At 46.6% G+C, this 16205-nt stretch overlaps 1 protein-coding gene across 2 annotated transcripts in view; it reads left to right on the top strand.

Moving 5' to 3' along the window:
* LOC138580779 (carbonic anhydrase 4-like) overlaps window positions 1-16205 on the top strand; it is a 165648-nt gene that overhangs the window by 77524 nt on the left and 71919 nt on the right. For both annotated transcript variants that reach the window (XM_069651593.1, XM_069651594.1), the window contains exon 4: window positions 4300-4326. In XM_069651593.1, coding sequence (XP_069507694.1) covers window positions 4300-4326 — 27 coding nt within the window. The remainder of the gene's footprint in view (window positions 1-4299; window positions 4327-16205) is intronic.

Genomic DNA, 16205 nt, shown 5'->3' on the forward strand with positions numbered 1-16205 from the left:
GAAATCAGCGCGACCCCCCTGTACCATCTTCCCTATCTTTAGCATGTAATTGCCTTCCAGTATAGCTAGGTTCAAAGAGGGGCCCGCTGCACTATGACCCCAAGTTTCAGTAATAGCGCACAGGTCGATGTTTTTATCTTCTATATAAGTGGCTACCTCCACTGCATGTTTTACTAAGGACTTCAAATTTAGTAGCATACACAATAAATCAAGGACTGGTGTAATTCTACCTCACCCTGGGAGGAGCAACACCCCCAACCCCTCCGTAACTGGGCTACTTTTCCCTGAAACCCTGATCAATTCCTCACTAAGAAGAGTATCCTCTACTCCCTGGACGGCGAGATCTTGAAAATTACTCAACTTAGGAACATCCAATGTGTCACTACCATCGCGCATAACGCGTGATTCAGCCGGTATCGTGGTAGGGGTAACTGGCATGTTCCCAGTTTGCAATCTGTTGTTCCAAGAATGTGTAATAACTTCAGAGACTTGCGACAAATCTGTAATAATATCAACTGTGCTACAAACAGTCTGACTCACCAGTGACCGGGAATCTGCCCTTGGTTCACCGTGATTGAAAATGTTTCTGGCTGCCATGATAGCGGCACGTACTTCTGCGATACCCATCATGGAGGATGCGTCCATGCAACCGGGACTTCTGCCTCCCGGCCCTGCATGGACCGGCACAGACCGGCTAGTCTTGTTAGCGCTGGTGCGTTGAATCCTGGATTGCGAACATATACGTCCAAGAACTACAGAATAGATAGAAAGTGTAGTTCTTGTGGCGGCAACGGTGTGCGTGCAGAACACGAGGTGCTCAGATTCAAATCACACGTGAATGACAGGAAATATATTAACATATGCACCACCAGGGGCACCAATAGAGATATTACATGCAAGTCAAAGGCAAAAAACAATTACACAACACTGGTAGCGGGTAAAAGAATAAAACCAGCTAAAACAAAGTTGGTGAAAAAAGCTACTCGAAATGTATAAAAGCAATTTACCAAAGCAGTCAAAACAATCTACCCTTCGGTTACTCACACTTTGCTCAGTAAGATAAACGTAACATTCCTATTAACACTACAATATGTACTGGAAATGATCATTAAAAATGAGCAGAGTAACATTTTTAAAAGAACACATTTACAATGTTACTACAATTCTATATTTTCCTGGTTTAAATAGCTTCTTTTGCAAAGAACACATGCCATTTTGTCTCTAAAAATGATTTTCATTTTTTAGAGAGGGTTGTGCTCAGGTTAAAACCAATGACCTCTTTCTTCTGAGAGCATCGGGACACTGTTTCATTTTATGTGATGGCCAATGATTGCTTGGTAGTTCTGCTGACCCTGTACGTTTGATTAGTTGCAGTGTGCAGACACACTAATAATTGACAAAAGTGAGAATGGCAGAGCCTTCAGCCTGGTCCTCTGATGCCTGACAAGTTTGGTCAGAACACCAGCCCCCTACCCTCTACATAGCGTAGCTGTTGCCCCTTCACTCCCCCTTACAAACGATGCACTGTTGGTGTGATGGTGGCATTCCTGCTGGACATACACAACAACAATGTATGTCTGCACACACAGGTTGGTCCCCACCTCGGGAGATGCCTATATCGCTGTTTCTCTCAATCTAATTTTAACCATAGAAATGTCAGCACCTAACCTACTTTAATAGATGCGTTTTCCTCTAGTCACCCTGCTGTCGCCAATGGCTAGTGAGACTCCAGCATATGGGGAGTAAGCAGTGTGTTACAGGTGGGGTGTCGGGGTTGAGAAGACGAGATTCAGGGGACCTGCAGAAACTGCATGTGCCGTGCAACCAGGGGTGCTGCTAGGTCTGGAAAAGATCAGGGGCTAAGCTAATGTCCGGACTGGCGGGACTCGGGGCTAGCTAGCCTTTTGGTTGTAGCATCTGAGCTTCTATCCGGGGCTACAACCAAAAGACCCAGGGCTATAGACCCCTTGCCCCCCACCTAGCAACGCCACAGTATGCAACCCCAATGAGTACTGCCACTTGGGATTACTGTGCCTAGTCGTTTTACGATTTCATGTTGACACAAGTGCCATTTAAGATTGCATGGGGTGGTGATTGTTGTATTTGAAGGATCTCCAACTGACTAATCTATGCCGTTCCGCATCCCGGTGTACACCCTCGTCTACACCCATCAACTCACTCACGAGTTTGTTTTAGGTCCCCCACATCCCAAGGGGGAATTCCCATGCATCAAAAAAGTCTAGGGGGGGTGGGGGCCTTTCTACAGAAGTGCTTGCCCTGTATATATTCTTCTGGTTCCCTTAGGCGAAAGGGATGCCACTGATATGTTTGCGAGAAACCTCACTGGGATATTCCTGAGGAGCAATATGGTGGCCATTAGCAGAGGGGAGTTAATGGCCAGAGGGGAGTTGGGTGAATTCTGGCCCTCTTCTGCCTTGCCTGTGGTGGATCTTCACACCTCCATGATTCCCAAAAGGCTGAACATAAGCTTGGAGTGGTGGGATGGGGAGAGCCATTTCCTGCTTCAGATTTTCTTGGGCACTAGCAAACATTATATCGGGCTGTATAAAATGCAGGCAATTATTTAGTATCAAAACTCACGCCGGCTACCTCTCTAAGGACAACATAACCACATTATTTAGAATCAATGGGCCCCATTACAAGGTTACCGGTCCAGTAACAATGGTACGGGTAAGCTTGCCGGTACCGTTGTTACCGGACCGGCAAAATACGAGGTCTACTCGTGGGTGCCTTTCAGCCCGGCAGGTCTGACCTGTCGGGCGGAACGGCACCCATGAGCTGACCTACACGGTAGCGCTGGCACCGTTCATAATGGTACCGGTGCTACCTGCCTACCTGCCTCCCCATTCCCATTGAGTCCTATGGGACTCAAATGGGAATGGGGAGTAATTTTTACCGGCACCCGGCAAAATGCCCCGTTGCTATCGCCTCATTTATAATGACCCCCCCAATGTCTTCTTATGTTTGAGTTGTGCGGCCTAGGGAGATTACAGCTCCCCTAGGGCACAGAACAACAAGATAATCATAATTATTGGGCGTTGCCAACCAAAGTCCCAGGTACAAAGACTCAAGAGGATACTCTCCTGGCAGAAAGGACTATCACTTATATTTCCAATCTTCAGGGCTTAAAGAAACCCTCAGGATCCCCGTTGTAGAATTGTACGCCCAAACTATGAGTTGTGTCTCTGGAGGGGCCCTGAGGTCATCACATCAAACCTAATATTCTAAAGACTTCCGGGGTACTTCAGCATGCCACAGTGTGACAGAGCAGATTCACCCATCGCCCCGTAGTCAGTCCTCCTGTGTCTCATCGCCCTCTCGGCCTGTCACCTGGTACGTCCTCAGTGTTGCGGGCTTCCCCTAAGTCCCTCCTCAGTTTCTCGGCCTGTCCCCTGGTACCTTCTCAGTCTCTGATTTTGTACATGGATGCCCTCTCAGTGTCTCCGCCACACCCTTTTGGCGCCGTCTCTGTTGGATCGTGTCCTTTACTGCCCCATCCGTCAGCGTCCCCCTGGGGCTTCTTCTTTTTGAGCCTGTCCACGGGTGCCACCTCACACACTCAGCTTGTACACGTGTCCCCTCAGTTTTCCCCCTTTCCGCCTGGTGTCTCGACCTATGCTCACATGTCAACTCAGTCTCTCGGCCTGTCACATGACACTTTCTCAGTCTCTCAGACTTCCCCCTAGTCATTTCTATGTGCCTTTCTACCAGTGCGTCACTTTCTGAACCTGTACACACTGCCTACTTAACCCCAACCTGTTCCCAGTGCCTTCTTAGGCTCTGCTCCTGTCCCTTGGTGTCTCCTTACTTTTTGAGCCCGTCCTCTCTCCGTTATTCCATGGGTGTCTGGGCTGTTTCATTGATTCCCCTCATCCAGAGTTTGTCCCCTTCCCCTGCTGCCCTGTTCCCTCTCTCTGCCCCCTGATTCTCCCCACTCTTCCAACCTTTGCCCCTGTGGCCCTTTTGTCTCACAGGCTGTCTCTGATTCGGTACCCGAGTGCCCTCTCGTCTTTTGCCATATCCACCTAGTGCCTCGCTAGTCTCACAGACAGTCCCAACGCGCCCCTTCAGCTGTGAGCCTATCCCCGCTGCGAGACTTCAGATTCTGTGCTTGTCATCTAGTTCCACCCCAGTTTCTAACCGTGTTCCTTGGTGCATCACTGAACCTTTCCACCTATGCTTTTTCTGTCTCTGAGCTCCCAGTGTCTGTTGTTTTGCTATGCTTGTGCCCGGTGTTTCCACATTTCTGAGTCTGGTTTTTTTGTGCTATTTTTGCAGAATGGTGCTACACCGAAGCTGATTGCGGTAAGAAGCTCCTCAAAGAAGATTCATGCAGAAGAGCACGGAGTGGCAGCTTTACATATCACTGTGCACAGTTACCCACATCATGCACACACAAACACCCACACACACACCTGCATACACTAACATAACTGTTTACACACAGCTACTTCGTCACAGCTACTTCCACCCGTTCACAACAAAACATCGACGGTGTTAAGATGGATTTCTAGAATCTGGCTTGGGGGACAGATTTTAGGAGGCCACCCTAGTTATAGTGAACAGGGCAACTCTGGGGTTAGCCAAAACACAATCAAGGTAGCAGAGGAGAGCAGTCAAGGTTATTCTCAGGAGAGTGAGTGTGGTCCGGCGTCCACAATGAGTCCACACAGTGAAGCACACAATAATTCAATTATTAAGCAATTACAAAAATACTCTTTTTATTCTAGGCCCAAAAACCACACTAGGAAATGAAACAATCAGGTGGTAGCTTCACCCAACACTCAACTATAAAACATATATTCAGTCACCTTTAGGTTCTTAGGAATGCATTCATTAACTTATTCAACAAAAAGTAGGTAAGTAGTGATGCAGTAGAAAGGAACCAAATCACAAGAAATATACCCTAACTTTATACGTCCATTCTCTAGGATGAGTGAAAACGTCTTTTTAGGAAAAGGGTCTGATGTAGGAAGAGTTCTTCTATTGGTGACATTTTCCAGAAGATATTCAACAAAGTTACTGGTAGGTAAAATGATGTCTTATCCTTTAGCTACAATGTTTTTAGAAGTGAAGGTCACAAAGTGATGGAATGGAATAACCAAAGTGTATTCTAAGGTTTATTCCAAAGAGAAGAGGGGGAGACAAATGCGTTACGATTACTTCACCCCTGATTCCGATTTCCCCAGATTACTTTTTGGGTCGACTGGTGGGCGCTGGAAGAAGGTTTTACTGATGATGGCTCCAGTGAGAGGTGCCTAGGAGCTGTGGGTGAAAGGATTCTTACGGTCGGTTCCAGGAGCAGAGTGCAACCCTTGGAGAGGAACAAATGCAGAAGGCACTGATGCAGGCCTCTTCAGGACACTTCACCAGATGGGGGAGCACGAATTCCAGTGAGGCTAAGGCACACAGGCAACAGTAGGCATCTTTCCAGTCGCTGTTGAAGAAGACCTTCTAGAACAGGATCCACTGAAGCTGGGAAGTTTGGCAGAAAGGCAACTTACACCACAAGCTGGCGACAAACACAGAACAGTGATGATTCTACTGAGGTAGCCCACTGGAGAGCTGGTCAGTCCACCCAGTGGTCCATGGACACTTACAAAGGCTCAGGACAGCTGGGTCCTTGAGAATGTGTCAAGACTGGTTGGTCCCATCAGTCCAAGGATTCAAGCACTGCTCAGGGGCCTTGCAGATCAGATAGTCTAGCAGAGCTTCACTGGGCCAAACGTAGGAAGGGATGCTGGGCCTCTTGAGGTGTCATCCATGGATCTTCAGTCGGTTGGTCTTCTACACAGGATACCTGGCTCCAACACTGATCTGAAGAAATGGCAGCAGGACTCCTCATATCCCAAAGCGAGCCTGGAAGCAGGTCCAAGCTCACCAATGGAAAGGAGCTGCACCATTCAAATAGCAATGGTCCAATCAGGGACTACTGTGGGTTTCACTCATGCCACAGACCTAGACTCTCAGGCACTATGGATGTGGAATGGAACCAGACAGTCCCACCCCCTATCTGGCACAAGGACACACAAAGTCATCACTAGTCAGTGAAAGCAGCAGCTTTCCCAGGCAAGTGTATGACCATATATGGGATTTCCTGCCCTGACGAGGCAGGAAGAAGGCCAAACAACAATATGCTCAAAGAAAAAGTGAAATTGTTGTGGCACAGCCATTTTAGGACACTAGGCATGTTTAGTAGTTGTAGGATGTAAAGGTGAGTGTACACACTAGAAAGAAAGCAAAAGAATTGTAAAAATGTAATTGCTGCCACCTGCTTATCTCTAGGCACTTGTAAAAGTAACCAAAAATCCCAAGTGTAAAAGATTGGGGTGATACAAATGTAGCTCTACTCTACTGCACTGCATAGCCAGATGCTGTGTGCACTCTCAAAAAGCTACCAACAAAAGGTCAAATGTAAAAAGACAAAACAGGAAACATTCTTTCCCATTGCTGATAGTCGGACTGATCAGTTTCCTCATAACAAAATTAACAAAAGGCCAGGGGAGCGAACCTGAAGGCTTCATTCACTTCCCTGTTAAAAGTCAGGACGGGTTAAAAAACAAAAGCACAAACTTTGGGAGTCTGTAGAGGACATACAAATGGGGAAATGGTGCTATATAAATAATGACTACAATACAATATGGAGGGAAAGTTGCTAAACGACAAAAGATATTTCCTAACACTTGCCCCCACTCCAGAATAGGGACAAGGGGATCTAATACACCCCCTAATACACCCCTGGATGGGTTTCCTGTTGCAGTTGGTTATACATTCTGGACAGTCCATCAGCATCATTGCTATGTTGTGCATTTAGCCTATGCTCTATAGTGAAGTCAAACCCATGCGTGCTTATGGACCAACTGAGCAACTTAGGATTCTCTCCCTTCATGTTTGTTAGCCACTTTAAGGGCTTATAGTCTGTTTCCACAGTGAAGTGGGTCCCAAAAAGTTAGGGTCTCAGCTTCCCCAGGCCCCACACGATGAAAAAACATTTCTTTCCCACAGTCGCCCACCAGCGCTCTCTTTCCTTGAGCTAGCAACTAATAAAACATATAGGATATTCCCTGCCTTTGTTATCTAACTTTGAAAGGAGAGCACCTAACCAGTGTCAGAGGCATCTGTGTGCATCACAAAAGCTTCTGGTAATCAGTTGCCCTGGGAACAGGGGTCTGGCAAAGGGAATCCTTCAGGCCTTGGAAGGCCTTCTCACGCATCTCAGAAAAATACACTTTCTTAGGTTTCGTAGGAGTTGTGAGGGCAGTCAGGGGGATAGCTATGGTTCCATCGTCTGCCATGAAGTGTCTGTAATACCCAGTGAAGCCTAGACATGTTTTCTCCTAGGTGTGGGTTTTGGGGGTTGCCAAGTCTTGTATGGCCTGTACTTAGCTGGGAAGAGGCTGAATCCTGCCCTCACCACCCTCATGCCCAAGGAACGTCACTGAACCCTGACCAATCTGGCACTTGGTAGGCTTTATAATCAGGTGGGCCTGCTGAAGAGCATGCAACATAATTTTACACGTTCCTTCTAAGTAGGGCTGAACACTGATATGTCGTACAGATAAGCCATGCAGAAGTCATCCAACCCATTCAGGACATGGTTGACCAACCTTTGAAAAGTGGCAGATGCATTCTTCAAACCAAAGGGTATTACCCTTAAATGGTAAAGTGCCTCAGGTGTTGACAATGCAGTCTTCTCCCTGATATTTTCTGTCAAGGATATTTGTGAATACCCTGTACTTAGGTCAAAGGTACTAAGACAGTTGGCAGCATCTAGCTTGTCCACTAACTCATCAGTTCCTGGAAGGGGTGAGCATCTCTCTTGGTAAAAGCATTAAGAATTCTTTAGTCCACACAGAATCTCAAATCAGATGTACCTGCTTTTGCCACATAAACCACAGGAATGGACCAAGGACTATTGGAGGGTTCTATAACCCCTAGATCCAACATTGAGTTGACCTCTGACTTTATGTGAGATTTTACTTGGTCTGAACTACACCTCCTTAACTTGGTAGGTCCAACAACTCTAATGACAAAGTCCTGCTCACACCAAAGGGTTAAACCTGGAATTAGGCAAAACAAGGGGGTAAATTGCCTTAGCAAAGTTCTCACCTCACCTTGTTGAAATAGCGCCAGTTGTGGAGACACCGGATCATCCCCAATGAAGCCACTAGAAGGGCTGCCCTGGAACAGCTCAAGGAGGGATTCAAAGTTCTCTGCCTCCCTTTCAGAAGCCAGGAGCAGGGCTCTTCTTTCATGCCTAAAGAAGAAAGCCTTCAATCTATTCATAGGGAAATCTATGGGAGCCTTTCTAGGTCTCCCAAGGTCCACTGACTGATTGTGCTCTAGCACCTTGAAGCATCTGTGTGCCAGATGGAATTACCAGTAAAATACCTCAGACCAAATAACCGGACAGACTCAAAGGAGATGGTAAAATACTGCTTTAATCTCAAGAAGTAAAGTATGGCGAATAAACACTCATCAAGTCGATTCATGCAGGATCACAATGTCTTTCCGATTATAGTTAGTTTATATAATGCTAGATGCGTCATCTATGAGGTCATCCTACGTGGCAAAATGCAAAAACCTATCGAGGGGTGGGATTGGATGAGGGGATCATGTCTACCTACAGAATATATGCGTGTTAATCCCTCATTGTTGGTCTCTTATCTGTGAGACACACCCTGAGCTACTTCTATACACGTGGTGTTGTAAGGCCCTCGTCAAAGCAGAGAATATGGCAGCTGAATATTACCTTTCAACATTGTATGTAAATGTGCATGGCAGGCTATTTTATTTGATTGGCAACCCAAATCCAACCTTGGACATTCGGCTTGCTAGTAGCACGTACATAGATACGAAACCCAGGTGCTTGGAGTAATGTCAGCTTTCCCCTTGTTTCCCCAATTAGTCCATCTCTCATCGGTAGGCCTCATGCCAGTGTCTTCTGTTTGAAGGCTGACCTTGGCAGTCTGCAATGTCTCAGAACATTCAAGGGAGTGTAGGCACAGCATTATCTTAGCTTCAAGGTTAATGAAAAGCCCTTGTTTGTGAGCTTTTCATCACGTGTTACAAGACCATGAAATTGTCTGTATGATGGTGCTTTTAACATCATTTGATTCAATTATGCAGTTGTTCCTCTTGGCTTTCAGAGACTTGCACACTCAATCCTATATTTACTTCATGCCTTTTTTATTGTCCAATATTTGGCATCCGCAAATGTTCTTGCTCCTACTGATCTTTGGGAAATATGTCCTTGCGCATGGTATGCTTGTTGACTCGCTTTGTGCTTTTCTTCCAAATAGCATCCTTGGTTCCATGCCAATGTACTCCTTTATTTTGCAAGTGAAAACAGCTTCTTTGTCATCTTTCCACGTTAAGATCCTGGTCTCTTATTTGGAGGTAGCTGACTTCATTGACATAAGCCGTCGTCCATCTTCTTCTATTGGTCATTCTAAAAGTTGAATATATACCTCTCATAAGCAGGCTTCTACGTGTTCTTTCTACCTTGCGTTTCAGCGTATTTGCAGTTATTGACCAGCTGATCACTTCATTCTTCTTTGTGTTCATACGTACTGCATCATGGAGCACATATTTTTCTTAGTACTCCAGTTACATCGTTCTTCTTAGGTATTTTCATATCGTTTCAGCATAGATTCATATATCTTCTTTCGGACATCCTTTTGCTGTCATTAGACTTTGTTTAAAGTACATCCATGTCGCGCACCATTTTAGTCATGGCTGAATTTCGACAACTAGGGAAGGGACATCCTTCTTGGTAGCTTCCTCCACTGTTTCAACGTGAGGGTATCTTCTAAATGGCTGTCTGAGTGCATATCGTCTTTCATATAATCGACGTGGCATGGACACGTTGCATAAACTTGTGCATGGGTTCTCATTTGTTGCTCCTCGTCTTTCATTCCAATAGGGCGGGGTGAGAGGGCAGTGCCTAGGGAGAATGCGTCCACTTGCTCCGCTACATGATATTGCATCTTGCTGAAAGGTTTTCCTTTTTCCAGTGGGATGCAGCATAATGGCCATGTGGGATACCGTCGGCTAGTAGTTGGTGAGTGTGGGTTTGGCATAAGTGAAACAATAGTTTCTGCGATTGCTTGGTCAATGCAGTGCCTTCAGTGAGGTTCATGGCTTGGTTGGAAAGTTCACCCAAATAGCCCTCTCAAATGGGCAGGTCTTTTTCTTTTCTGCTTTTCATCTATTATATTCCTTGTACCTGAATGTATATGTTTGGCCCAGGTGTCCATTTGGGTGAGTTGTTTGTCTTAGTATTGTCTTTTACCATGGTGCTGGGCTGTGATTTCTTGTTCACGTGTTTGGGCTTCGAGCCTTTGTTTAGAGACAGCTTTTGAGTGCTTTTATAAGGGACAACAAGGTTGTCTTTCCGGGGGGGATCAGATACTAATGCGTTGGGAGTTCTGCAGTTAATTCACTGCAATAGCAAAAGGGAAGCCTTCCTGAAGAAAGTTCCCCTTTTGCGATTATATGTTGTATGGTGGCACCCTTGGGCACCATACAACAGTATATGGTGGAATGTGAGGCATTTGTCCATCAACATTCTCAGGTTTTGGAATCATTTTGATATATGAGAGCAGATACCCATTTTATCGGGTCATGGAATGTTTGCGAGGATGTGTGTCTTGGTGCAGAAGATTCGCACTACAGTTTGTTGCAATTGGGTTTGATCCCTATTTTGTGTCAGCCAGTTGTTCACCTGTGCGGTCATTTGCATTGTCTCTTTTGTGTGGCTGGATGGTCCCCCCTTGACAATGATTTTAGTAGTTGTAGCGTGTAGATTTTCAACAGCACAGTGCACCACAGTTGGTGTTGCATGGGGTCGATTGGAAAGGTGGAAGGCATATGGTCTCTGTCTGGCTGGAGAGGTAGCACTGGGTTGCTGTGATGGTCACGCCCACTTTGGGCATTCTTTCCTTAAGATGATCATAGCAAATGCCACTGATACGTCTCATAGGATGAGGGCGCAAGGATTTCCTGCATCTGTGATTTTCTGTAGGTCATCTCGGATTGACAGCCAGGCTGATTACTTTCACCTGAGCGGTCTGCATTCTACTAGTCCTTGATCCAGTGGGATCTGTCTGGCGTAGGGAGGTAGTTGGTTGGTTGTTCTTTTTGAGGGGCTTGATGTAAGTTGCCTTGAAATCTTGGTGGAAGAATGAGTTAAAGAGATCCTTGAGCTTATTTATTTTATTTATTTATTTGAATTTATAAAGCGCTCAGCACCCCTCAGGCATCGTGGCGCTGTTACAGAAGATTCACTTGATTAGAGATTACACGTAAGAATGCCGAAAGTAGAGAAACATTACTAGGTTCAATGAGGTAATATAAGTGGATATGTTCCATGGTAACAGAGGAACATTATGTATATTCTAGTTGAACAGCTTCGTTGTCAATGCTTTTCTGAACACGGTGAAAGAAGTTTCATCTCTAAGGTTGAGTGGTAGTGCATTCAAGTTTCTTGGTACTAGCTTGGTAGCTTTTATTCGCCATGTAGATTTCCTCGTGGGTAGGGGTGTGTTGGTGAGTCAGCATGCTGCCTGTTCTTACAAGGTTTGGCAAGTCAGCTCTGCTAATGGGTGTGAAGGATTTCAGGGGAGCTGTCTTTGTGGCTCGCTTGGTCTCCATGTTTCCTTCTCCAGTTTGCTGTGAACGGGAGAGCGTTTGGAGATATGATATATGATATGATAGGTTATTTATAACAGGATCAAACCTGTGGTGCTCCGTTTCGCCTTGCTTCCAAGGCGAGCACGTTGCCCCTGAGCTATCCTCTCGAGACGGAAGCTGAGAGCTGATGGCCTTGCATAGGGTCTCAGATAGGGTCTCAGATAGACGTCTTGCGTGGTGTCCCTGTTTTGCTCTTTGCGTCTCTGCCGTCTAGTGCAGGAGCACTTTCATATGTGGCTTTGTCAAGCGTGTTGTAGTTCGGTGTGTTTTGGTTGGAGAAGTTGCACGCTGTCTGCTGTGGACCCTGCCACCTTAGCAAGCATGGCAACATACCCCATGTCACTGCGGATATGCCCACACACTCCTGAGTTTTATCTTTGAATTCTGGAACTTGTAGCCATGGATTTATCATGTGAAAAGTAAAACTGAAAGAACTAGAATTCATAGACATTACCAGGACGGGATGAGAACCCTGTGAATGACATGGGTCATATTAGCATGTGATCCTTAGGTAAGCAAAAGGTCATTCATAGCACACTTCTGCCATGTGGTGAAGGCATCAGTGCACGTGGCTTAGTAAGAAAAATAGGGGGTGACGTCAAGACCAAGTGGGATAGCGGGAGAGGGAGAGGTAGTGAAACCTGTGGTGTTGATGGATGCAAGTCAGAAGTACCCGGGAACTGTGCTCTGGTGCGCTTCGGTGGGTTTGGTGGAGACCCTGGTGGATATGTTATCTTTCAGGGAAATCCGAAAGACTGAAAGGGTGAACGTGCTTTGGCTAATGTTACCCACTGGTATGGGAAAGGGTAATAGGACTTAAGAGTGCAGCTTAGTCATATCTCCGTAATGTTCACGTGATATTGGCTCGGCCTGTGGCAGCCGTCTGTGGGAGATGTTCAAGGGTAGTTTAGGTGGTAGGATGAGATTTTTAGAGGGGGGGGTTGGTGAGTTGAGGTGTGTCTCGCGACCAAGGTTCTACCTACCTGCAGTCCTGTGCTTCAGTGCCTTGTCCCAGGCCAGGAAGCAGACCTGCAAAAGAGAGTGAGGGAGAGAATGCGAAACCCCCCCCTATCCCTTCTATTGCAATCGACACCCTCCCTTCCACCACTTGTATTCTCACAAAAAGACCTGAACGAGTGTAGCTCTCGTCAGCCACACGTTGTGCTTTTTACAGATCTACTCTGCTGCCCCCTTCAGAGAGGTGCACGCAACTCTTACCGGAAGTAGTCCTGATGCTATGCAGCTGCACAGACCCACAATGCACATAATTCTTTTTGCATATCTATCCCCATCCCTTAGTGACTGACTCAATAAATATACTTCTGTGGCACGTTGGGCGGCAGTATCAGACTTGCTTATTGGACAATAGGGAATTTCCTAAGTGGCTGGACCATCTGGGAAGTGTGTGTCACTTATGTGGCCTCTGTGAGCAGGTTTCATGAGTAAATGCACTGTACAGGGAGTCATTTTGAAAAATGGGATTAACCGAGAGTACATTAAAGTGCCAAATGTTTGAACACAAACGGGCCTCCAAGTACTTCTCAAACAGTTTCTGGGAACAAGTAATGGTAAGTGACTGGTGGTCGTTGGTAATGGTAAGTGACTGGAGGTCGTAGGTAATGGTAAGTGACTGGAGGTCGTAGGTAATGGTAAGTGATTGGAGGTCGTAAGTAATGGTAAGTGATTGGCGGTCGTAGGTAATGGTAAGTGACTGGAGGTCGTAAGTAATTGTAACTGATTGGAGGTCATAGGTAATGGCAGGTGACTGGAGGTCGTAGGCCCACTTTCTTATTGGAGCCTGGACCTAGATTTGCCCCAGTCCAACCCTGGCTGGTGTGCTCTACTGCCTCAAGGTGGTAGGTCCACCCATGAGTGCAATATAGCAGTATTAGCTGCAGTTCTTTGCATAATGTTTTGTCCTCACATCATTTTGCATGTTAGGTAATCTTTTGGAAACACCTTTGAAATGAATAGCACTTTAAGGATTGTAGAGTCTATTTTAATCTGGCAGAATGTTTTTATTTTTCCAATATGCCATGGATACACAGTATATGGCAAGATTCTTCCATGAAATGCCCCTGAGAGTGTCCGCGGCAGCGGGGCGAAACGGTCCCCCTTCTTGGCAGATTGGTATTGTCTTTGCCAGGTATATTCGCTCCCTCTATAGCCAGTCCGTCCTTCTCATAGAAGAGGCTTTCGAGAAGCACCTCTTAGTCAGGCCTCGAGTCGCTTTTCGGTCTGGGATAGCTTGGGCCCACAATGTAGTTCCGTAGCAGCATGCTGAAAAGGGGGTAACCTGGAAGTGCCAGGCCCCGCCAGGTCTTTACGGCATTCGCCGGCTCAGGTTTGCATCCAAATCATTAACAATAGGTGCACCACGAGCTGCGACCAATATTGCGTCCCGCTGGCGCCCCATGACGGCCTTCCCTCATGGGGAAACCGAGGGGACGGGTGCTCCTGATGCGGTCTGGGGAGCCATAGCCATCAATGGAGTCCACCAAACGCTCCCGTCGCCTCACACCCGCCCCCACCTCCCCAAATCCTAATCACCAAAGTTTTAAAGCCCCAGAGGTGACCACATTTGCAACATTTTTAAAGGAGATATTGATTCAGTGAAGTACAAGATTCTATGGTAATTAGAAGGAGTAGGCAAAGCCCGAACTGCCTGGATAGGTGAGGTCTGAAGGACACATTGGCATCCATTCTTGAAAGCGCTGGGGTAATGTGGGTACTGCCATGGCATGTGTGCTTCACTGGGGCATCACGGAATCTGGCAGGATAATGTGTTATTTAGGGGACCAGGGGATCGTGCACTCTGACAACAGGCCCTTTTACATGGACATTTTGGAAACTGGCAATCTTTGTAATACTATTGCCTGGTGGGTGGAAAATGATATCCTGGCAGCATGTGCTCTTTCGGTAAAGCAGAGTTTGGTTTTGTGGCACTACAACTTGACCGATAGCTGTGATGGCAGAGGCATGAGGCTTTCACACCTGTAGCCTTCCGCAAGTTGTAGCTTTCACTAGCTTTAGCGAAGTAAAACTCCCCAGCACCATTGGGCACATTGAGCAGCACGTGCATGTTTGAACTGCCCCCATGGCACATTGAGCAGCACGTGCATGCTGGAACTGCCCCCCTGGCACATTGAGCAGCACGTGCATGTAGGAACTGCCCCAAGGCACATTGAGCAGCACGTGCATGCAGGAACTGCCCCTATGGCACATTGAGCAGCACGTGCATGCTGGAACTGCCCCCATGGCACATTGAGCAGTACGTGCATGTAGGAACTGCCCCAAGGCACATTGAGCAGCACGTGCATGCAGGAACTGCCCCCATGGCACATTGAGCAGCACGTGCATGTTTGAACACCCACAATGGCACTTTGAACAGCACGTGCATTGAACTGCCGCAATGGAAAATTGAGCAGCACATTCATGTTGGAACTGCCCCCAGGGCACATTGAGCAGCACCTGCATGTTTGAACTGCCACAATAGCACGTTGAGCAGTACATGCATGTTTGAACTGCCACAATGGCACATTGAGCAGTCCTACTGCATTAGGTTAGCATGCCCAGTAAAGTTGGTCAGTACCAGTGGTAGATTGGCACATTTAATCATACTCTGGGCCCCACCCAGCTACATTCCAGCACCTCACATATATTGAAATTCCTATGCCGGAAAAGGGCAGCACCCGGCCATGTAAATGGTAGCAATTTTGAGGGCATTTTATTCTCTGGTAACACAAAGATTTCTAATTATAACCCAGTGGAGTCAAACTGATGGTCAGTAAATCTGTCAGCACGGTATTTGAAACTGGTGCTATGTATTGCGCATATCATTCACGATGGACATTTTCTCACAATGTGGCGCACTGTAGCAGATCAGCATTAAGACAGATATCCGTTGGCTGAGCATCCAGTGTTTTTATCAGGCACACAAGTGTCTGATGAACTCATATATGATGTACAACTGCAGTGCTAGGGATCAATAATGCACCTGGCGCCGGCGGTAGACCCTAAACTGTGGAAATGCATTTTGAGAGCTGCCCTACAGGACTGTCTGTTAAATCTCTGGCTTTTTATCCCATGGCTTTAGAAACTCATTTTGTAAAATGTGCTGACTGCAACTCTGTTTTCAAAATGATAGTGAGGTGAGAACCCCCAAAAAGTAGCGTCATAGTGTGGCGGCGTACTGAGGCACCCCTGAATGGGTTGGTATCCCCCTTAACTGTCAGAGTGCAGTGGCTAGTTCTGCATGAGAGTGAGGAAAGACAGCATTTTAAACCAAGGAAACAGCTGCAGGGGAGAGACTATAATGGGAACACCCAGGTGGAAGTCAAAGCAAGGCAGAGTTCTCCAAAAGCTAAGATGGTCCTGGAGTGTGCAAATTCCTCTTGGAAAGGAGTACCCGGGTTTGGTGCTGGCTCTAGTAGTCTGACCCTCCATTTGTGGTTCCAGCGTGAGTCTGCCCCTTTCTGACCATTTTCAAT

The sequence above is a fragment of the Ambystoma mexicanum genome, chromosome 3p, assembly GCF_040938575.1.
Source record: "Ambystoma mexicanum isolate Mex_15411 chromosome 3p, UKY_AmexF1_1, whole genome shotgun sequence".
NCBI lineage: Eukaryota > Metazoa > Chordata > Amphibia > Caudata > Ambystomatidae > Ambystoma > Ambystoma mexicanum.